Source organism: Equus quagga, chromosome 5 (genome assembly GCF_021613505.1).
Source record: "Equus quagga isolate Etosha38 chromosome 5, UCLA_HA_Equagga_1.0, whole genome shotgun sequence".
Lineage (NCBI taxonomy): Eukaryota > Metazoa > Chordata > Mammalia > Perissodactyla > Equidae > Equus > Equus quagga.
Window position 1 is genome coordinate 6,576,352 of NC_060271.1, and position 25,114 is coordinate 6,601,465.

General features: G+C 39.0%; 1 protein-coding gene across 1 annotated transcript in view; it reads right to left on the bottom strand.

Annotated features, from left to right (window-relative positions):
* The window catches only part of ZYG11A (zyg-11 family member A, cell cycle regulator), a 74,631-nt gene that overhangs the window by 30,688 nt on the left and 18,829 nt on the right, over positions 1-25,114 (bottom strand). Inside the window, exon 3 of the mRNA XM_046660451.1 lies at positions 11,882-12,633. Within this exon, the coding sequence (XP_046516407.1) occupies positions 11,882-12,633 (752 nt within the window). The remainder of the gene's footprint in view (positions 1-11,881; positions 12,634-25,114) is intronic.

Genomic DNA, 25,114 nt, shown 5'->3' on the forward strand with positions numbered 1-25,114 from the left:
TCTTGAAAAAGAACAAAACTGGAAGACTCACACTTCCTGATTTCAAAACTTACTGCAAAGCTACAGGAATCAAAACAGTGTGGTACTAACATAAAGAAAGACATATAGACCAATGAAATAGAACAGGAAGCCAAAAAATATCCCTTGCATATATGATCAAATGATTTTTGGCAAGAGTGCCAAGATCATTCAGTGGAGGAAAAGACAGTCTTTTCAAAAAATCATGCTGAGAAAAGTGGATATCCACATGCAATAAGAACAAAGTTGTGGACCTGTACTTAATACCATATACAAAAATTAACATAAAATGGATCAAAGACCTAAAACTATAAAACTCTTACAAGAAAACATAGTACAAAAACTTCACAACACTGGATTTGGCAATGACTTATTGGATATGACACCACAGACACATGCCACAAAAAAAATAGACAATTCAGACTTAAGAAAAATTTTTTAAATTTCTGCATCAAAAGACAGTTACCAACAGATGAAAAAAAGCAACCCATAGAATGGAAAAAACAAGTATATCACATATCTGATAAGATTAATATCCAGAATATACAGAGAACTTCTATAACTCAACAACAAATAATTCGATTCAAAAGTAGGCAAAGTACTTGAATAAACGTTTCTATAAAGATGACATATGAATGGCTAATAAGCTCATGAAAACACCCTCTATGTCACTGATTAGTATGGAAATTGCAAATCAAAACTTCAATGAGATATCACCTCACAGCCATTAGGATGGCTACTATTTAAAAAAAACAGAAAATGGTAAGTGTTGATGAGGATGTGAAAATTTAGAATGCTTGTGTACTATTGTTGGTAATGTAAAATTACATAGGTGCTTTGGAAAACACAGTATGGCAGTTCCTCAAAGAACTAATAAAATTACCATATGATTCAGCAATTCCACTTTTCAGTATATGCCGAAAGAACCCAGGGGTGACAACAGCACCATACAGCATGAGATGCTCCCTTTTTCTCTCCCCTTCGATCCACAACTAGTAAAACATCAGCAACACAACACTGGTTCCTTTGCCCAACACAACAGGACACTGCAGAGATCCACACATTTACACATCTGAAGGTGGGCGGACTGGAACATAGAGGATGGGGGAACTGGGGAAACAGTACAAACCATGCCCACGATCCTCCTTCCCCTGCCATGGCAGCTGAGCTCGCAGCCCCAGGCAACTCTGCAGCAGCAGAGGTGGTACGCGCAACTCTGGCCTCCCTGTCACAGTGACACCAACAGCCACAGGCAACTGGGCGGCAGCAGCAGTGGAGGTTGCAACTCTGGTCCCTCCAGCTATGGTGGCACCCAGAAACCCAAAAAACCTGGACACAGTAGAGATACAAGTGACTCCAGCTTCATACCAATTCTTCCCCTCCCCCCACCGTGGCAGAGGCACCCACCATTCCAGTGTCCCCAGTGGCGATGCTAGTAACTGCAGCAAGGCACTGGCAACCCTGGAGGCACAAGCACAGATAAGGGCACTGGTGACATCTCTTGCAGAGGTGGGGGAGGGTGGAAAGTGCACTCTCAAATACAGCCAGAGGCAGTTCAGGTAAGAAGAGCCAGAACCTTGTGCTATAGAGTTATGTACTGAAAAAGAAAAGAAGGCCTCAAATTACCAATCTATTGAACTGTTAGAATTGAAGTAAACAAAGGTTTACCTAAATAAGAAAGGTGTTTGCTATGTCAAATGCGGTGGCAGAGGAACAACCAGCAAGCACCACAAACAAACCACGGTAATACAGTATCACAAAAAGAAAATGACAATTCTCCAGAAACCAAACTTAAAGTCATGGAAGGCTGGGATTTAACTGATAGAGAATTCAAAATAGCTGTCATGAAAAAACTCACCAAGTTACAAGAAAACTCATAAAGGCAGCACAATGAGCTTAGGAATAAAATTAATGAATAGAAAGAATACTTCACTAAAGAGATTAAAACTCTACCAAATAAACAAAAATTCGGAGTGGGATAACTCAATAAATGAGATGAAGAATGCCTTAGAAAGCACTGGAAATAGAGCAGACCATTTAGAAGAGAGAATCAGCAAACTCAAATACACAAACCTAGAAATCATTCAGGTAGAAGAGGAGAGAGAACTAAGACTTTTGAAAAATGAAGAAACTCTAAGGGAACTATCCTACACCACTGGAAAGGGCAACATATGGATAATGGGTATCCCAGAAGAAGAAAAGAGACGGACAAGGGAAAAGAGAACTTATTTAAAGAGAGATAGTGGAGAACTTCCCAAACCTCGGAATTGAAACGGATATACAAGTCCACAAAAGCAACAGAACATCTAATTATCACACCACAAAAGACCTTCTCCAAGACACATTATATAAAAACTGTAAAATGTCAATGATATCAAAAGAATTTTAAAGGCAGCCAGGGAAACAAAGACAGTAACCTAAAATGGAACTTCCACTGGGCTATCAGCAGATTTCTTAGCAGAAACTCTACAGGCCAGGACAGACTGGAATGACATACTCAAAATACTGAAAGAAAAAAACTGCCAGCAAAGAATACTCTATCCAGCAAAGTTATCTTTCAAGATATAAAGGAGAAATAAAGGCTTTCATATGCAAACAAAAGCTGAGGGAGTTCAACACAACTAGATCTGCCTTACAAGAACTCCTGAAAAGAGCTCTCCTACTAGAAACACAAAGGGAAAAGTACACAAAATTTTGAGTAAGGTGATAAATAGACAGAATCAGAAAAATTGCAATTCTATATCAGAACAGGTTGTTAAACAATTATAGCATAAAGGTTAAAGGGGGGGAAAAGCATTAAAAATAACTACAGCTACTTCAACATGGTATTGAAGTCAAAACACAAAAAGGGATAAATTGTGACAACAAAAACGTAAAAAGGGAAGGGAAAAAGGATGGAACCTGTATAAGCAAATGGAGATGAGATGCTATGAGCAGAAAAAGGACTATTTTATCTAAGACGTTTTATATAAACCTCGTGGTAATCACAAAACAAATATCTAGAGCAGAAACAAAACATAAAAAAAAGGAAACTAAGAAAAACATCATAGACAACTAAACTGAAATGGCAGACAGAAACACAAGGAAAAAGAAACAATGGAGAGACAGAACAACCAACAAACAAAAAAGATAAAATGGCAGGAGGAGGTCCTCATATATCAACAATCACCCTAATGTAAATGGACTGAATTCACCAATCAAGAGACACAAAGTGACCGGATGGATTATAAAACAAGACCCAACTATATGCTGCCTCCAGGACATTCATGTCAGCTCTAAAGATAAACACAAGATCAAAGTCAAGGGGTAGAAGATGACACCCCAAGAAAATGGCAGCCAAAAGAGAGCAGGTGTAACCATACTCATCAGACAAAATAGACTTAAAGCCAAAAAACAGTACAAAGAGACAAAGATAAAAGTTATATAAGAATAAAGGAGACAATCTATCAAGACATAACATTTATTAATATATATGGACCTAACATAGGAGCACTAAAATATATACAGCAATTATTAACAGACCTAAAGGGAGAAATTGACAGCAATACAATAAAAGTATGGGACTTTAACATCTATTTATGTCAATGGATAGATCGTTCAGAAAGAAAGTCAACATTAGCCTTAAATGAAATGGTAGACCAGATGGAATTAACAGATATATATAGAATATTCCATCCAAAAGCAGAATAATTTCTTCTAAAGTGCACATGGAACATTCTCAAAGATAGACCATACGATGAGACACAAAACAAGTTTCAATAAATTTAAGAAAAGTGAAATCATATCAAGCATCTTTTCCAACCACAATAGTATGAAACTAGAAATCAACTACAAGAAGAAAGCTGGAAAAATCACAACTATGTGGAGTCTAAACAACGTGCTACTTAACAATTACTGGGTTACCAAAGAAATCAAAGGAGAAATCAAACATTACCTGAAAACAAATGAAAATGGAAATATGACATACCAAAATCTATGAGATGCAGCAAAAGCAGTAATAAGAAGAAAATTTAGAGCAATACAGGCCTATCTCAAAAAACAAGAAAAATCTCAAGCAATCTAACATTACACCTAGAGGAACTAGAAAAAAGGAACAAATGAAGCCCAAAGTCAGCAGAAGGAAGGAAATAATAAAAATCAGAGTGAAAATAAATGAAATAGAGACTAAAAAGACAACAGAGAAGATCACTGTAACTAAGAGCTGGTTCTTTGAAAAGATAAACAGAATTGACAAAATCTTTTTTTTTTTTTTTTTGAGGAAGATTAGCCCTGAGCTAACTACTGCCAATCCTTCTCTTTTTACTGAGGAAGACTGGCCCTGAGCTAACATCTGTGCCCATCTTCGTCTACTTTATACATGGGACCCTACCACAGCATGTCTTTTGTCAAGTGGTGCCATGTCTGCACCCAGGATAGGAACCGGTGAACCCTGGGACACCGAGAAGCAGAACGTGTGAACTTGACCACTGCGTTACCAGGCTGGCCCCTAGAATTGACAAATCTTTAGCTAGACTCACTAAGAAAAAAAGGGAGAAGGTTCAAATAAAATCAGAAATGAAAAGGAGAAGTTACAACGGAGAAAAGAAAGTCTTTTCGACAAATGGTGCTGGGAAAACTGGAAAGCCATATGTAAAAGAATGAATCTTCTTTTTCACCATTCACAAAAATAAACTCAAAACGGATCAAAGACCCAAAGGTAAGACCTGAAACCATAAGGCTTCTAAAAGAAAATATAGGCAGTACACTCTTTGAGATCAGTAATAAAAGGATCTTTTTGGACACCATGTCTTCTCACAGAAGGGAAACAAGGTAAGTTTAAACAAGTTGGACTTCATCAGACTAAAGAGCTTCTTCAAGAAAAGGGAAAAAAGGGTTGAAACAAAAAAACAACCCACTGATTGGGAAAAGATATTTGCAAATCATATATCCGACAAAGGATTAATCTCCATCATATGTAAGGAACTCAAACAACTCAACAACAAAAAAAATCAAACAAGCTGATCAAAAAATGGGCAGGAGACATGAACAGACATTTCTCCAAAGAAGATATACGGATGGCCAATAAGCACATAAAAAGATGCTCATCATCACTGATCATCAGGGAAATGCAAATGAAATGTACACTAAGATATCATCTTACACCCATTAGAATGGCAAAAATAACCAAAACAAAAAGTGACAAATGTTGGAGAAGTTGTGGAGAAAAAGGATCCCTCATACACTGCTGGTGGGAATGCAAACTGGTGCAGCCATTATGGAAAACAGTATGGAGATTTCTCAAAAAATTAAAAACAGAGATACCATATGACCCAGCCATTCCACTACTGGGTACCTAACCAAAGAGCTTGTAATCAGCAATTCCAAAAGTCCCATGTACCCCAATGTTCATCACAGCATTATTTACACTAGCCAAGACGTGGAAGCAACCTAAGCACCCATCAGATAACTGGATAAAGAAGATATGGTATATATATACAATGGACTACTACTCAGCCATAAAAAAGAATAAAATCGTCCTATTCACAACATGGATGGACCTTGAGGGAATTACGTTAAGTGAAATAAACCAGACAGAGAGACAATCTCTGTATGACTTCATTCACATGTGGAAGTTAAACATGTAAACAAAGAGAACAGATTAGTGGCTACCAGGGGAAATGGGGGTTGAGGGGTGGGCACAAATGGTGAAGCGGTCCACCTACAACATGACTGACAAAGAATGTACAACTGAAATTTCACAAGGTTGTAACCTATCATAAACTCAATAAAAATTAAAAATCATATGATCATCTCAATAGATGCAGAAAAAGCATTTAACAAGGCTCAACATCTATGTATGACTAAAAAAGAAGGAATGTATCTAAACATAATAAAGGTCTTATATGACAAACCCATAGCTCGCTTCATACACAGCAGTGAAACACTGAAGGTTATCCTTCCAAGATCAAGAACAAGACAAAGATGTCCTCTTTTGCCACTCTTAGTCAACATAGTATTAGAAGTCCCAGCCAGAGCAATTTGGCAAAAAAAAGGAATAAAAGTCATCCAAATTGTAAAGGAAGGAAAATTGTCTCTATTTGTGGATGACATGATTTTACATATAGAAAATCCAAAAAAAATCCACCAAAAAACTTTTATAATAAATACAGTAAAGTTGCAGGGTACAAAGTCAATACACAAAAATCAGCTGCATTTCTATACACTAATAACGAACTAGCAGAAAGAGAAGTCGAGAATAAAATCCCATTTACAACTGCAGCAAAAAGAATAAAACATCTAGCAAGAAACTCAGCCACACTGAAAACTAATATGACAATAAAAATATAAGACATTATTGAAAGAAACTGAAGAAGACATAAACAAATGGAAAGACATTCCATGCTCAAGGATTGGAAGAATAAACATAGTTAAAATGTCCATACTTCCTAAAGCAATCTACAGATTCAATGCAATCCCAGTCAGAATCCCAGTAACATTCTTCACACAAATAGAACAAAGAATTCTAAAATTTATATGGAATGAAAAAGGACCCTGACTAGCTTAAGCAATCCGAAGAAAAAAGAATAATGCTGGAGGCATCACAATCCTGGACTTCAAAATATACTACAAAGCTACAGCAATTAAAACAGCATGGTACTGGTACAAAAACAGACACACAGATCAATGGAACAGAATCAAGAGCCCAGAAATAAAACCACACATCTATGGACAGCAAATCTCAGACAAATGAGCCAAGAACATACAATGGAGAAAGGAATGTCTCTTCAATAAATGTTGTTGGGAAAACTGGACAGCCACATGCAAAAGAATGAAAGTAGACCATTATCTTACACCATACACAAAAATTAACTCAAAATGGATCAAACACTTGAATGTAAGACCTGAAACCATAAAACTCCTAGAAGAAAATACAGGTAGTACACTCTTTGCCATTGGTCTCAGTAGCATCTTTTCAAATACCATGTCTACTCAGGCAAGGGAAACGAGAGAAAAAATAAACAAATAGAACTACATCAGACTAAAAAGCTTCTATGAGACAAAGGAAATCATGAACAAAAAGAAAAGACAAGCCACCAACTGGGAGAAAATATTTACAAATCATATATCTAAGAAGGGGTTAATCTCCAAAATATATAAAGAACTCATACACCTCAACAACAAAAAGAGAAACAACCCAATCAAAAAATAGGGAGAGGACATGAAGGGACATGTTTTGAAAGAAGATATACAGATGGCCAACAGGCACATGAAAAGATGTTCAACATCACTAATTATTAGGGAACTGCAAATCAAAACTACAATGAGATATTAATGTTACACCAGTCAGAACGGCTATAATTAAGAAGATAAAAATTAACAAATGTTGGAGGGGCTGGCCCCATGGCCGAGTGGTTAAGCTTGTGCACCCCACTGCAGGCAGCCCAGTGTTTCGTTGGTTTGAATCCTGGGTGCGGACATGGCACTGCTCATCAAACCATGCTGAGGCAGCGTCCCATGTGCCACAACTAGAAGGACCCACAACGAAGAATACACAACTATGTACCGGGGAGCTTTGGGGAGAAAAAGGAAAAAAATAAAATCTTTAATAAAAAAAAATTAACAAATGTTGGAAAGAATGTGGAGAAAAGGGAACCCTCATACACAGCTGGTGGGAAGGCAAACTGATGCAGCCACTACATAAAACAATATGGAGATCTCTGAGAAAATTAAAAATAGAAATGCCATACAATCCAGCTATCCCACTACTGGGTATTTATCCAAAGAACTTGAAATCAACAATTCAAAGAGACTTATGCAACCCTATGCTCACTGCATTATTCAGAATAGCCAAGATGTGGGAGCAACCCAAGCGCCCACCAATAGATGAATGGATAAAGATGTGGTATATATGTACAATGGAATACTACTCAGCCATTAAAAAAGACAAAATTGTCCCATTTGCAACAACATGGATGGACCTTGAGGGTATTAAGTTAAGCCAAATAAGCCAGACAGAGAAAGACAAACACCATATGATTTCACTTATATGTGGAAGAAAAACAAACACATGGATAAAGAGAACAGATTAGCAGTTACCAGAGGGGAAAGGGGAAGGGGGAGGCAGGTGAAAGGGGTAAAAGGGCACATATGTATTTTGACCACTAAAAACTAGACTATTGGTGGTGAGCATGGTGTAGTCTATATGGAAACTGATATATAATAATGAACACCTAAAAACTACACAACGTTATAATCCGTTATGATTTCAATAAAATAACTTTTTAAAAAAGAGATTGGTTCAGGTAAGAATCGTCAATGGATGCTAAATCTAGATCAGAAAGTTTGACGAGGACCAGGATATGTGCATAATCTTCAATTATCTTATATACTGCTTATTAGGTGCAAGGGAAAAATATCATCTATATAGTATAGAAACAATACAATACTATATAGATCACACTTTATTTCTATCTGGATATTTTATCTAGTATCTGAACACCACTGTGACCACGTGATGAATAGTGACATGGCTAATGAGGGCGACCATATGCTGCAGAATGTGATCTTAAGGAGGACACAACATCCTTTATATGTTATTCCAGTCAGAGATGAAGAACCTAAATGTAATCATGAGGAAACAGCAGACAAACCAAAAACGATGAACATTCTTCCAGAAAGCCAACAAAACAAAGCTGATCTGTCTTCTTCAAAAACATTAACATCTCAAAAGACAAGGACTAAGGAACTCTTCCAGGTTAAATTATAAAGAGACATGACAACTGAAAGCAAAAATGATCCTGGACTAAAAGGAAAAATATTTTATAAAGGGCATTATTGGGATAAGCAACACTGGAAATATGTAGAGTAGATTATATAAAAGCATTGCATCAATGTTAAATTTCCTGAAATTTGATAACTGCACTGTGGTCATTAAGGAGAATTTCTTGCTCTTAGGAAATACAAACTCAAGTATTAAGAGGTATAGAGGAGCATGATGTATGCAACCTACTTTCAAACGGTTTAGAAAAAATTTGTGTGTGTGTAGACAGAGGATATGATAAAACAAATGTGGCAAAATTTTTAAAATTAGTAATCTGCAAGTTAAAAATCATTTCAAAGCAATTCTTTAAGTACTATACGTGGATCAATTGCCCAAGGACCTACACATTGTTAAGAATCTAAGCAATGGATATATTCTAGAGTTTAAAAAAGTTTTGTGATCATCCAGATGAAAGGGCTGAAAGAGAAACAAAGAATAAGCCACAGCAAGACCAAGAAGACCAGACAGCTGTTTGCATCACCCTCTTTCTCCATGGCTTCCTGCAGATGCCATTAAAAAACAGTCCTCATAAGGGATACTCACTACACCCCGCCAGTGGACCAACAGGATTTCCTAGCAAATGAAAAACGTTGCATGGCTATTTTTAATACTAATGGTGGGTGCCCTTTCCACCCATTTAAAAGGTATTGTCACCCATTCCAAATTGAGGTGCAAGAAATAACTTATATTGGTTGTGTTTGAAGGTTTTCACTAACATTTAATTTTACTTTTTTTTTTTAAAGATTGGCACCTGAGCTAACATCTGTTGCCAATCTTCTTTTTTCTTCTTTTTCTCCCCAAAGCCCCCCAGCACATAATTGTATATTCTAGTTGTAGGTCTTTCTGGTTGTGCTATGTGGGATGCCACCTCAGCATGGCTTGATGAGAGGTGCCAGGTCTGCCCCCAGGATCTGAACTGGCGAAACCCTGAGAGGCAGAAGTGGAGTGCACAAACTTAACCACTCGGCCATGGGGCCAGGCCCCAATTTTATCCATTTTAATGTAAGCAAATTTTTGATCAACCCAAAGAATAAAAATACTTAGTATATTTTGCATCTGATTTGAAAATATACACATATTCCTATTAAATAAAAGGTTTCTGGAAACACACCTTTTAAGCTTACCATCCCTTACACTCCACATAAAGCTGGTTTAAGATCTTTACGGTTTCTTTTTTTTTTTTTTTAAAGATTTATTTTTTTTCCTTTTTCTCCCCAAAGCCCCTCGGTACATAGTTGTATAGTCTTCCTTGTGGGTCCTTCTAGTTGTGGTATGTGGGACGCTGCCTCAGCGTGGCTTGATGAGTAGTGCCATGTCCGCACCCAGGATTCGAAGTGACGAAACACCGGGCCACCTGCAGCGGAGCGCACAAACTTAACCACTGGGCCACGGGGCCAGCCCCAATCTTTATGGTTTCTTAATACTAGGAAGATTGTGGTCTCTCCTCTCCATCCCCACAATATCCAACACTATATAATGCATAATTTTAAAATTTCAAAAGAAACTAAACTTACATGTACACTAGGCCAAGTTTACTGAAACAAAACTTCTCATTTTCTTTTGGTGTACCTGCTTTGATAGTATCTTAACTACATGTATAATCCCTCTAAAGAATACTCCAGCACTTGTCCCATATTATTGTATATACCAAGAGTTTGTGCTAAAGTCTTTTTTTTTTAATCACTGTGGTCTTTTGCTCATGTGACATTAAATGCTATTAATCTGAAATAGGCGCAGGTGTACATTCCTGGTAAACAATTCTCTACTACACATATTGAATCTGAAAGTTCAAATTGTGTCTCTATGTCAAGCCTAATGATGTAACTGATGGCTTCTACCTTCATTAGAGATGCTGGAATTAAAAGGGCTTTTAAAATATAATCGCTGTTTTCAAAGCAAAAGAATAAAATGTAAAAACAAGTAATGCTTGCAAATCACTTTACTCTCTTGCTCTAGGAAGACTTACATATGGTATAATTATAGAGACAGGGTTCTTTTAGAGCAGTGGTTCTTAACCTCGACTACACATTAGAATTACCTGGGAGTTTTTAAAATCCTGATGCCCAGGCCAAGTCCCAGCCCAGTTAAATCAGAACCTCTGGGGGACGGACATAGGTATCAGCATATTTTAACACTTCTAAAGTGACTACAATGTATAACTAAAGTAGAGAATCACTGTCTTAAAAAAGAAATATTCTAGAATATTTAAATATATGCTACTTTAAAAATAGCACCAATGGGCCAGCCCTAAGGCCTAGTGGTTAAGTTTGGTTCTACTTCAGTGGCCTGGGTTCACAGGTTCAGATCCCAGAAGCAGACCTACACCACATGTCGCCATGCTGTGGTGGTGTCCCACATACAAAAGAGAGGAAGACTGGCACAGATGTTAGCTCAGGGCTATTTCTCCTTAAAAAAAAAGGAGGAAGATTGGCAACAGATGTTAGCTCAGGATGAATCTTCCTCAGCAAAGAAAAAAAAAAGAGGGACCACTAAGAGGCTACAAATTTATTCTGGTGATGCTCAAAATTCTTTTCTTAAGGCTTTTTCTTAAAACATTTTGTCATACATTAACCAAAAATGATGTTAGCCATGTTGATCATCTGCCTTATTAATTATATTTAGCTGTTAATAGAGATAAAAAACACAAGTTTTAGAGTCACAAAGACTTGGGTATAAGTCCTGACCCTACCATTTAATAATTAGTTCTATGATTATGGATAAGTGGCTTACCCTCCCTGAGCTCCCATATCCTCATCTGTAAAATGGGAGGATTAAAGTAGAAAACCATGTGCACAACATGGCCTCTGGCACATAGGAGGCCATGTATAAATGGCTGTACTTATCATTATCAAGCTACACTAGAAGTCGTCAAGGCCAGGAATGTATCCTGTTTAAGGTTATATTTTCACAACCTACCACACAGTAGCTACACAATAATTATTGTTAAGCTCCTTAAGGACTTTTTATCTGTCTTTGTAACCTTAACAGCTCATATTCTGATATACAACAAAAGCTTAACAACATTCTGAACACAGGAAACAAACATTTCAGATAAGAACAAACCCTCAAGCCTTGCTTTGTAGTAAAGAAGTCAGAATAACCAGCATCCGTAGCCAATAGTCCCACAAATTGCATCGCAGGTCGTTGCCGTATAAACAGTTCTACAGCTCCATCGGTGATGTAACTGCCACCCGAAATATCCAGTGACACAACATTAGGCAGAATATCCTTCTGCTGTAGCAAATAAAAAGCCAGATCTGATTTGAGTTGCCTGTGATCAGAAATATCAAGGTGAAGCAGACATTTAAGTTCTCTAATGACTGCAAGAATTTGTGATTTGGTCATAGTTAGGCATTTCAGATAGTGCATTGTGAGAGATTTGAGTCGATCCTTACAGGTAAGGAGGGCAGAGATGTTAGTGACTAGAGTATTGGAGATATCCAAGCTTTCCAGTTTTGGTAGCTGAGAAACATCAGCCAGGTCTTCACTATGAAAACTAACATTGAAAACACTTAAAATGCGCAGACCAGTGAGCTGACCAAAGGACAGCAATCGTGAATCTCGAGGGATGCTTGCTGAGTCCAACAGGAGACACCGGAGGTTTTGCTGGATCCAGCTATTGCCGCAGAGTCCACTTATGATGTCTGGGATTGGGAGGTCAGCGTGCACTGCAGTAGCATCCAGTTCAATGAGTCTGTGATGGCAGAAGGCTTTTACGAATGCCGCTGCAGAGATTTTAGCTTTCTGAATATTGACCAGCTTCAGTTTCATTTGGTTGCCCCGGAAAATGCTCGCTGTTCTATCAGTCAGCTTGCCTGTAAGAGAACCAAAACCATCTTGTAATAACAACTAAATCTCACACCTTTTCCAGGAGGCACTGTGGCCAATTAACTACGACAGATGCTAACAACAACAATGACTGCGTTTACTGCTTACTCCGTGCCACACATTGTTCTAAACCCTTTACTCAGATTATCTCATTACTCTTTGCAATAATACTATGACTGAACTATTATTACTACTATCTTATAGCTGAGGAAACTGAAGTTTAAAGAGGTTAAGGAACTTGCTCAAGGTGAAACTATGTGACAGAATCAGAAATCAAAGCCAGTTTGAGTCCAGAGTTCGGTTTTATCCATAGTAACCTTGTTCGCATTAAAAAAAAGAAAATGAATAAGTACGAGATATATAATATGCAAATAACACTACTATATATGACAAGTCACTTACCTCTCCAGGACTCATTCTCATCTTTAAAACAAGTGGGTTGTACTAGATTTCACTGAGCAAGATTTAGAAATGCATCTTCTATGTGTGAGATCCACGTTAAGTAACGGGCACACAAGGTAATTAAACACCTGTGACCACAAGGAATTCACTAGGAATTATGTCTAGGAAGACAGGTTACATAAATAAATGATTACAATAGTACATTACATGCAGCAGTGATTTGTACACACCAGGTACTCAATTAGTACAGATGAGATTAACCTTGGGGAAGGTTCTGAAGACTATCAGTTTGCAGGGGGAAGGTGAAGGGTGGAAGAACATGTCAAAGACATGGAGGCACGTGACAGCAGATTAGTGGAAACAACCCTAAGTAGACCAGCACTATTGGAACCCAGTGTACAAGTGAGGCATGGCTGGAAATGAGTGGAGGGAAAGCTAGAGGGCAGATGGGGCCTGTACACACAGCCAGGAAACTCAGACTTTTACCCTATGGAGAACGACTCAAAATTTTTAAGCAAAAAATGAATGGTCATAACTATATTTTTAGAAAGTCCAAATATGTAACAGTATAAAGGAATTAGCATAGTGTTTGATGGGAGTGAGATGGGGCAAGAGATTATTAATGATTTTAATGATGAGAGATGAAAATTTAAACTAAGGCTGACAGAACATGTGGCTAAACAGACTGGGGGAAAGGGCTGAGGGAAAAGGTGTATCAACTGATGCCCACTTTGAGTCGGGCTGGGCTACTAAAGCAGGAGGAAGGAAGCCCCCATACCTCAGGCTTTGAGGAAGAACTTAGTGCATTCACTTATACAGTTATTCAACAAACATCAAGTGCTCACTGTATGCGAAGTGCTATGCTAGATGCCAAGAATGGTGAATGACACAGACATGGCTCCTGCCATCATGGAGTTTACTTACACTCTAGAGGGAGAATACAGATATAAGGGAATACAGAACAAGCAGAATGCTACCAATGTTAAAAATGTAGTAAGTGTTCTAAAGGAAACAAATGAAAACATAATACAGGGATGGGAAAAGGGAGGAGGAGGACAAGAATCTTCTGTCTCTCTCTGGGTTTGAGGTGCTAACACTTAAGTTTACACTTAAAAGATGTGAAAGGCAAAGGTAGCTGTCATTCCAGATAGAGAGAAGAGCTAAAATCCTGATGGGGGACCAGCTTGGCTTTTTCTGTGAAATGAGAGAAAATCAGTGTGGCTGAACACAGCTGGTGAGGGGATACCCGCAGCTGACAGCCTAGAGACAGAGGCAAGAGTCAGATCTTGCAGGCCAGGGTAAGTAAGTGGCATTTTATCCTAAGTACAAGAGACGTCTTTGAAGAGTGACAGAAGAGTGGCCAGATCTGATTAAGATAAAAGAGAACTGTTCTCTGCTGTGTAGCAGATTTTGGTGAAGGGCAAAAGTGAACCACTTGAGAGACCAGGTGACAGGAAAGAAAAAAGGTGTCACTGATGGACTAGGAGGAAAAGAATGTTTGAGTTAAGTATTTTGAAGGTAGAAAACGTTTCAACAGAATCAAGGGAAGAGGGAGGAAGAATGAAAAATGACTCCTAAGTCATTGAACAATCAGGTAGATGATCAAGCCATTTTGGAGATGGGGGGAAATGGTAGTAGAGTGGGTGCTGTGATGTGACACCCAGATCCCCTTTAGGAATAAAGGACATACTACTTGAGCTGAGGGAAGTGCCTCCAGATGACAGCCATCCTCTATGGGGACCATATCAGCTGAAAAGAGTTGCCTCACCCAAAGTGACACCACTTGCCCATGGAGACCTGCATCCAAAGACCGAGTTGGGCAGTATAAAGATCCAGCCCTGGGGCCGGCCCCATGGCCGAGTGGTTAAGTTCATGTGCTCCACTTCGGCAGGCCAGGGTTTCGCTGCTTCGGATCCTGGGCGTGGACATGGCACCACTCATCAGGCCATGTTGAGGAGGCGTACCGCATGCCACAACTAGAAGGACCCATAACTAAAATATACAACTATGTACTGGGGGAATTTAGGGAGAAGAAGCAACTAAAAAAAAGAAAGAAAAAAAAAAAAGAAGATTGGCAACAGTTGTTAGCTTAGGTGCCAATCTTTAAAAAAAAAAAAAAAATCCAGGGGCCAGCCCCATGGCCGAGTGGTTAAGTTCGCGTTCTCCGCTCTGGCAGCCCAGGGTTTCACTGGTTCGGATCCTGGGCGCGGACACAGCACCGCTTGTCAGGCCACGATGAGGCGGTGTCCCATATGCCACAACTAGAAGGACCTGCAATTAAGATACACAACTATGTACCAGGGGGGATCTGGGGAGATAAGGCGGAAAAAAAAAAAAAAAAAGATTGGCCACAGTTGTCAGCTCAGGTGCCAATCTTAAAAAAGAAAGAAAAAAAAAAAAAATCCAGCCCTCACACCTCAACTCAACACAGATGGGAGTAGTTATTCTACCTTCAGGACACCCCACAAGATCAGCCAAGGTCTACTAGATACTATATATTTTAAGTCTACAATGCAGCACAAACATTTGGAATTAAACGGCACAGACAGTATTCAAAACCATGGGAAGGAATGACCTGTAACAAGTAAAGGAGGAAGGACCAAGCACTGAAAGCATCTACATTTAAGGTCAGATAGTAGAATGAGGAGTAGTCATGATAACAACTAACAGTTACTGAATATTCTAAACATTTTAGATATATTAACTCTCTAAATCCTCGTAAAATCCAATGAGATAGGTAGTATTATTAGTCACACTTTACAGATGAGACGAGGCATAAGGAGTTAAGTAACTGGCCCAAGGAAACTTACCTACTAGCCATGACAGTGTACAAACCCAAAGAGTCTAGCACCAGAGTCAGAGCTCCTAACCTTTAATCTGCACTGCATTTCAAGGGGAGCTGGATAAGGAGACAGATAAGCAGCAGCCACTGAGGTAGAAAGAAAACTAGAAGAATATGATGACTCAGCAGCCCAGAGAAGAGTTAGAGGACACCCAGGAGGCATCCTAGATAGTGGTTCTGGAGCTAAGAATAAAGTCCTGAGCTGAGAACTCTCCAGAATCAGAATACAAGTGGTAGCTAAACCAAAGAAAATTACCCAGGGAGTGTACAAAGTGAGAAGGGTGATGGAACCTTAAAGAACATGAAACATTTAAGGTGCATACAGAGAAATAGAAGAATACAAAGGAAATTGTGGAAGAGTAACCAAGAATACAAGAAAGAAAAAGTACTCTAAGCCAGGAAGGCCTAGGGTAATCAATACCAAAAGTCAAACCTACAAGGACACCTAATGATTTAATTAATCTAGGCAATGGTCATCTATGGCCACCAAAATCATAAAACCAACCAGACAACCAGACTTTATTAACCCCCTTACGGAAGTCAAGGGCACTACCAAAAAAAAGTCAAACCTGAACTAATCAAACCTCTACCTCTAACTTCCAGTTTACAGGGTTACAGGGATCAGAAGGAACATGTCAAAATTACAGCACAAACAATGGCAAAATCCACATTGTGGGAAACTCTACACAACAAATAACCACAGTTTCTTTAAAAAATATAAAGTAAGTGGAAAATTCCAAGACAGATGTAGATTAAACAACACTTCTAAAACAACAGGAGTCAAAGAAGGAATCTTAAGAAAAGTCTTAAAATATTTTGAACTAAATGAAAATGAAAACACAATTTATCGAAATTTGTGAGAGCAGTGCTTAGAGGGAAAGTTACAGCACTAAATGCATATATTAGAAAATAAAGATCTAAAATCAACAATCTAAATTTCTACCTTAAGAAAGTAGAAAAACCAGCATAAATGAAATCAAAAGTAAGCAGAAGAGGGGGCCGGCCCAGTGACGCAGCAGTTAAGTTTGCACGCTCCGCTTTGGCAGCCCACAGTTCACCAGTTCAGATTCCAGGTATGGACCTATGCACCACTTATCAAGCCATGCTGTGGAGGCGTCCCACACATAAAATAAAGGAAGATGGCCACAGAGGTTAGCTCAGGGTCAATCTTCCTCAACAAAAAGAGGAGGATTGGGGGTGGATGTTAGCTCAGGGCTAATCTTCCTCAAAAAAGAAAAAAGAAAGAAGAAATCAATGAAATTGAAAATCTGAAATCAATTGAGAAAAGCCAACAAAAACAAAAGCTGGTTCTTTGAAAAGATCAATAAAATCACTAAGCCTTTAAGCCAGGCTAACTAAGAAGAAAGGAGACAAATTACTAATATCAGAAATGAAAGAGAGGACATCACTACAGATCCCATGGACATGAAAGGAATACCAAGAACAGCTTGACGCCCACATATTTGATATCGTTGATGAAATGGACCAACTCCTAGAAAGACACAATCTACCAAAACTCACATAAGAAGAAATAATTATCTGAATGGGCTTAATAGATAAATTTAATCAATAATTAATAATCTTCCAAAACAGAAAGCACCAGGTCCAGATGAGTTCACTAGTGAATTCTACCAAATACTTAAGGAAGAAATTATAGCAATTCTCTACAATTTCTTTCAGAAGATAGAAGCAGAGAGAATACTTCCTAACTCATTCTTTGAGGCCAGCATTACACCAACACCAAAACCACACAGATATTACAAAAGAAAACTACAGACCAATCTCTCTCATAAGCACAGATGTAAAAATCCTCAACAAAATATTAGCAAATCTAATTTAACAATGTAGAAAAAGAATTATACACCACGACCAACTGGGATTTATCCCAAGTGTGCAAGGCTGGTCCAACATTCAAAAATCAATTAATGTAATCCATCACATCAAAAATCACAGATGAAGGGGCCGGCCCCGTGGCTGAGTGGTTAAGTTAGTGCCAGTTCGAATCCTGGGCGTGGACATGGCACCGCTCATCGAGCCACGCTGAGGCGGTGTCCTACATACCACAATTAGAAGGACCCACAACTAAGAATACACAGCTATGTACCTGGAGGCTTTGGGGAGAAAAAGGAAAAATAAAATAAAATCTTTAAAAAAAAAAAATCACAGATCAATAGATGCAAAAAAGCCCCACAGCATTTGACGAATCCAATACCTGATCATAATAAAAATTCTCAGTAAACTACAAATAGAGGGGAACTCCCTCAACTTGATAAAGACTATCTATAAAAGAATCTACAGTTAATACCATATCCAAGCGTGAGAAACTTAAAGCTTTCCCACTAAGATCAGGTACCGTCAACCCTCTGTGTCTGCATCTTCTGCCTCTGTGGACTCAACCAACTATGGATGAAAAGGCCAACACTGGCTATGTCTGTACTGAACATGTACAGACTTTTTTCTCGTCATTATTCCCTAAACAATACAGTATAACAACTTTTCACATAGCATTTACATTGTATTAGGTATTATAAGTAATCTAGAGATGACTTACATTATACAGTGGATGCAAATACTATGCCATCTTATCTAAGGGACTTGAGCATCCTTGGATTTCAGTATCTGCGAGGGGATCTAGTAAATAATCTCCCACAGATACCAAGGGATAATGGTATAAGGCAAGGATATCTCCTCTCACCACTCCTTTTAAACGTTGTACTCGAAGTCCTTGCTAATGCAACAAGACAAGAAAGGGAAATAATACAAAAGTCAATCACTTTCCTATATACCAACAATGAAAAGAGGAATTTGAAATTAAAAACACATTACCGTTTACATTAGCACCCCAAAACATCAAAATACTTAGATATAAATCTAACAAAAAATGTGTACAAGATCTAAGAGGAAAACTATAAAGCTCTGAAAAAAAAATGAAAGAATAACTAAATAAATGGAGACAGATTCCGTATTCACAAATAGGAAGACTCGATATTGTCAAGATATCAGTTTTTCCCAACTTGATCTGCAGAGTCAATGCAATCCCAATAAAAATTACATCAAGAGGCTAGCTCCGTGGCCGAGTGGTTAAGTTCGTGTGCTCCGCTGCAGGCGGCCCAGGGTTTCGTGGGTTCAAATCCTGGGCGTGGACATGGCACTACTCATCAAACCACGCTGAGGCAGCGTCCCACATGCCACAACTAGAAGGACCCACAACGAAGCATATACAACTACGTACTGGGGGGCTTTGGGGAGAAAAAGGAAAAAATAAAATCTTTAAAAAAAAAATTCCAGGAAGTTATTTTGTGGATATAGATAAACTGACTCTGAAGTTTATACAGAAAGGCAAAAAACCAAGACTAGCCAACACAACATTGAAAGAAAAGAACAAAACTGGAGGGCTGACATTACCTGACTTCCAGACATGACTTTATAAAGCTACAGTAATCAAGACAGGGTGGTACTGGTGAAAGAACAGACAAATACACGAATGGGACAGAATGAAGAGCCCAGAAATAGACCCATATAAATACATTCTACTGATATTTGACAAAGGAGCAAAGGCAATTCAATGGAGCAAAGACAGTTTCTTCAACAAATAGTGCTGGAACAACTGGACATCCACATGAAAAAAAACTCATCTAGACAAAGACCTTACACCCTTCACAAAAAGGATCAAAATGGATGATACAAGGTCTGGCCCCATGGCCGAGTGGTTAAGTTTGCGTGCATTGCTTTGGCGGCCCAGGGTTTTGCCAGTTCAGATCCTGGGCTCGAACACTGCACTGCTCATCAAGTATTGCTGAGGCGGTGCCCCACATGCCACAACTAAAAGGACCCACAAATAAAATATACAACTATGTACTGTGGGGCTTTAGGGAGAAGAAGGAAAAATTTAAAAACTAAATAAATAAACAATCTTAAAGAAAAAAAATGGAAACCCAAAACTACAAAACTCCTAGAAGATAACATAGGAGAAAACCTAGATGATCTTGGGTACAGTGATGTCTTTTTAGATACAGCACCAAAGACACACTCCATGAAAGAATTAATCAATAAGCTAGACTTTATTAGAATTAAAAACTTCTGCTCTGTGAAAGACAATGTCAAGAGAATTAAACCACAAGCCAGGCTGGTAGAAAATAATTGCAAAAGACTTATCTGATAAAGGACTTATCCCCAATACACAAAGAACTCTTAAAACTCACCAATAAGAAAACAAACACCTCAACTAAAAAATAGGCCAAAGATCTTAACAAACGTCTCACCACAGAAGATATACTGATGGCAAATAAGCATATGGAAAGATGCTCCACACCATATGTTGTCGAGGAAATGCAAATTAAGACAGCAATGAGAGACCACTACACACCTCCTAGAATGGCCAAAATCACAAACACTGATAGCACCAAAAGTTGGAGAGGATGTGGAGCAACAGGAACTCTCCGACACTGCTGGTGGAAAGGCAAAATAGGATAGCCATTTTGGAAGACAGTTTGGCAGTTTCTTACAAAACTAAACGTATTCTCACCATATGATCTAGCACTCACATTCCTTGTTATTTACTCATAGGAGTAAGCCTTACGTCCACACAAAAACCTGCACAAAGATGTTTACAGCAGCTTTATTCACAATTGCAAAAACCTGGAAAGAGCCAAGACGTCTTTCTGTTGGTGAACGAATAAACTGTGGTACAGACAATGGACTATTTTCCAGTACTAAAAAGAAATGAGCTATCAAATAAAAGACATGCAGGAACCTTAAATGCTTATTACTGAGTGCCAGAAGCCAATCTGAAAAGACTACGTGCTGTATGATTCCAACTACACAACACTACGGGGACAGTAAAAAGATTAGCGGTTGCCAGGACTGGAGAGAGATGCACAGGCAGAGCACAGAGGATTTTTAGGGCAGTGAAAATACTCTGTATATTATAAGGAAGGAGATATATCATCATACTTTTGTCCAAACCCATAGAATGCACATCAAGAGTGAATCCTAAGGTAAATTACGGACTTCGGGTGATTTTTTTTTTTAAGGATTTTATTTTTCCTTTTTCTCCCCAAATCCCTCCAGTACATAGTTGTATATTTTAGTTGTGGGTCCTTCTAGTTGTGGCATGTGGGACACCGCCTCAACGTGGCCTAATGAGTGGTGCCACATCCACATCCAGGATCCAAACTGGCGAAACCCTGGGCCACCAAAGCAGAGTGCGTGAACTTAACCACTCGGCCACAGGGCCGGCCCCAACATTAATTTCTTAATATTATCAAATATCCAGTCAGTGTTCATTTTGACTGACTGTCTTAGAACTGTCAAAGATCTTTGTTTGAATTAGTATCCAGATGAGGCCCATGTAATTGTGATTGGTTGATAAGCTTATCTATAGGCTTCTCCTCTATCTCTTGTATTATTTTGCAATATATATGTTGTGGGTGTATCTGTATCTTTGTGTGTATTTTTTTAAACACTTTATTTTTTTGTTGAGAAAGATTCGCTCTGAGCTAACATCTGTTGCCAATCTTCCTCTTTTTTTTTTTTTTTTGCTTGAAGATTAGCTCTGAACTAATATCTGTGCCATTCTTCCTCTATCTTCTATGTGGGTTGCCGCCACAATGTGGATTGATGAGTAGTGGAGGTCTGGCCTGGGATCTGAACCCGTGAACCCAGGCTGCTGCAGTAAAGTGCCCTGGGGCCAGCCCCTAAAGACTACTTTTTTTTAAAGCAGTTTTAGGTTGACAAGACAACTGAGAGGGAGGTAGAGATTTCTCAATAATCCTGCCCCTACACAGGCACAGCCTCCCTCATTATCGACATCACATCGGAGTGGTACATTTTTTATCAAGGATGACCCTACACTGTGGCATCATAATCACCCAAAGTCCAGGGGCCAGCTCCGTGGCTGAGTGGTTAAGTTCGCATGCCCCACTTTGATGGCCCAGGGTTTCACCAGTTCAGATCCTGGGTGTGGATATGGCACTGCTCATCAGGCCACGTTGAGGTGGCATCCCACATGCCACAACTAGAAGGATCCACAACTAAAGCACACAACTATGTACTGGGGGGATTTGGGTAGAAAAAGTAAAAGAAATAAAATAAATAAAACATTTTTTAAAATAAATAAATAATAAATAAAGCTGTGAGAAATTTTTTTTAAAAATTAACATTAAAAACTTTAAGTGTGAAATTAAAATTGTCTTAGATATATTTTAAAAGTCTCCCCTACCCAGCTACATGTACAGTTGAAATGATCTATCTGGGATTTACTTCAAAATATCTGGGGGCAGGGGAAGGGTGGGTAGAGGTATGGATGATACAAGACTGGCCATGAAGGGCCAGCCAGGTGGCACAGTGGTTGAGTGCGCATGTTCCACTTCAGCGGCCCCGCGGTTCACCGGTTCGGATCCCGGGTGCGGACATGGCACTGCTTGGCAAGCCCTGTGTGGCAGGCATCCCACATAGAAAGTGGAGGAAGATGGGCATGGACGTTAGCTCGGGGCCGGTCTTCCTCAGCAAAAGGAGGAGGATTGGCAGCAGATGTTAGCTCAGGGCTAATCTTCTTCAAAAAGAGACTGGCCATGAGGGCTAGCCTCAGTAGTCTAGGGGTTAAGTGCAGCGTGTTCTACCTTGGCAGCCCAGGTGCAGTTCCCGCGCATGAACCTACAGCACTCGTTCATCAGTGGCCATGCTAGCTGAGGGCAAATCTCCCTCAGCAACAAAAAAAACTGGCCATGAGCTGATAAGTGTTGAAGCTGAATATCTTAAGGTTTATTTAGTTTCTCTAGTTTTGTATATTTAAAAATATTTACAATAATTTTTAAAAGTCAAACCTATAGAGAGATTAGAAGGTTTAATAAATTTATCTTCCTCTCTCCCTAAACTCTATGCCTTCACTCTGAAAACTACATGGTACTCCAAGGGTAAAAGTCACAAGCACATAATGCATCTTCTTCTACTTAATTTTTGTGAAAATTTATTTAGCTGGTGATATATAGCATCTTTAGATTAAAGCTGAATATGAAAAACCTGGGGGGAAACTAAACACAAAGTAGCAGTCTCAGGGGTTCTTTAAGGGCAGTAGAGCCAAGGGTTTATTTTCATGGCCTTAGCCCCGAGCATACTGTCTGCTGAGTAGGAGAGACCTGACAAATAAGAAATGAAAACAGCCACAAGCCGATAGCTATTTCTAAGAAATTTGCCATAAGTCTCATAAAAGGTTATCAAATAGCCCGCAAAATTCTGGCTAAACAATTCAGCACATTAAGTGAACATATTAAAGCACAGCGTGGCGGTTAAAAACAAGTCTCTAGAGCCAGAGTGTCTGGGCGCAAAGCCTGTCACTTCTGAGATAGATGATCTCGGACAAAAATTTACTTAATTTCTCTGATCCTCAGTGTCTTCATCTGTAGAAAGGGATAATATGTATGTAAAGCTCTTGGTACAGTGTCTGCCAAATTGTTAGCCATTATAACTTCAATGGCTTTATAATTATAGAAACTTAAATAACATATGACTGAGACATTGCTCCTCTCCTCAACCGGGAAAAATTGATGTTTTCTTAGGTTTTTGTTCTTAGTTACCTATCAACTAAACCACAGAGCAAAAGTTCCCAATCTCAGCCTCAGTCACCAAATCTCCAGGAGCTTCACCCCTGTGAGGTTATCCTAAGGACTCTCAAACACCAAACCTACTCTGCCTCTGCCACAAATCAACTCTTGAGTCAATAAACATTGACTCTGCAAAGTACTTATCTCCAACCGCAACTGGAAAAAATAAATCTCATTTCCTTCTATCACCTCCCCTCAGGCAGCAAATAACCCAGAATCCTTCAGAATGACTTTCCTCCCCACCAACACCAAATACAGCTCTTCTCCCACCCTCACTACTTTCTTTCCTGTTTTTGTTCAGTTATCTGTCATTTCTTCCTTCTGAGGCAAATCCTATTCAACCAGGCTTATGATTCTACTCCTTCAGTTACCTCCAGTACTTTGGGTCATCAATTTTCAGCTCCTTTTTTTTTTTTTTTTTTTTTTGAGGAAGATTAGCCCTGAGCTAGCATCTGCTGCCAATCCTCCTCTTTTTGCTGAGGAAGGTTGGCCCTGAGGTAACATCCGTACCCATCTTCCTCTACTTTATATGTGGGACGCCTACGACAGCATGGCTTGCCAAGCGGTGCCATGTCCGCACCCGGGATCCGAACCGGCAAACTCCAGGCTGCCAAAGTGGAATGTGCGCACTTAACCGCTGCACCACTGGGCCGGCCCCAAGCTCTTCTATTTTTAATGTTTCCCTCCTCATTGGCTTTTCCCTTTCTCCATACATTCATAAGGGTCCGTGCTATCCCTTCCCCTACCAGCACCTTCATAAAAAGTTACCACCTCCTTTTTCTCTTCTTTCCTGTTAAATTTCTTAAGAGTACAGCTATATCCTATTTAGCATGAACAACAAAGAGGATTCAAAAACTCTTTCAATATAGAACTAGGCAAAAAATCGATAAGGAAGGGGATTAGCATAAGCCAACTAGATCCAACAGAAATCTACAGAAGTCATCGAATAACAGCAGAATATACATTCTCCTCGAGAGCACATGAACATTCTCTACAGAAGGCCCTATATATTAGTCCACAAAACAGATCCCAATAAATTTCAAAGAATTAAAATAAAGTATGTTCTCCAACTACAATGAAATGAAATGAAAAATCAATAACGAAGAAATTTGGGAACATCACAAGTATGTGGAAATTAAACAATACACTCCTAAAAAACCAATGGGTCAAAGAAATCAAAAGGAAACTCGAAAATAATTTGAGATGAATGAAAAATGAAAACATACAAAAACTTACGGGATGCAGCTCAAGCAGTACTTGAGGGACATTTATAGCTCTGATTGCAAATATTTAAAAAAGAAAATCTTGGGGCTGGCCCGGTGGCACAGTGGTTAAGTTCGCATGTTCCACTTTGGCAGCCTGGCTTTCGCCAGTTCGGATCCCGGATGCGGACATGGCACTGCTTGGCAAGCCATGCTGTGGTAGGCGGCCCACATATAAAGTAGAGGAAGATGGGCATGGATGTTAGCTCAGGGCCAGTCTTCCTCAGCAAAAGGAGGAGGATTGGCAGCAGATGTTAGCTCAGGGCTAATCTTCCTCAAAAAAAAAAAAAAAGAACGAAAAGAAAAAAGAAAATCTCAAATCAATAACCTAAACTTCTACCTTAAGACACAGGAAAAACAA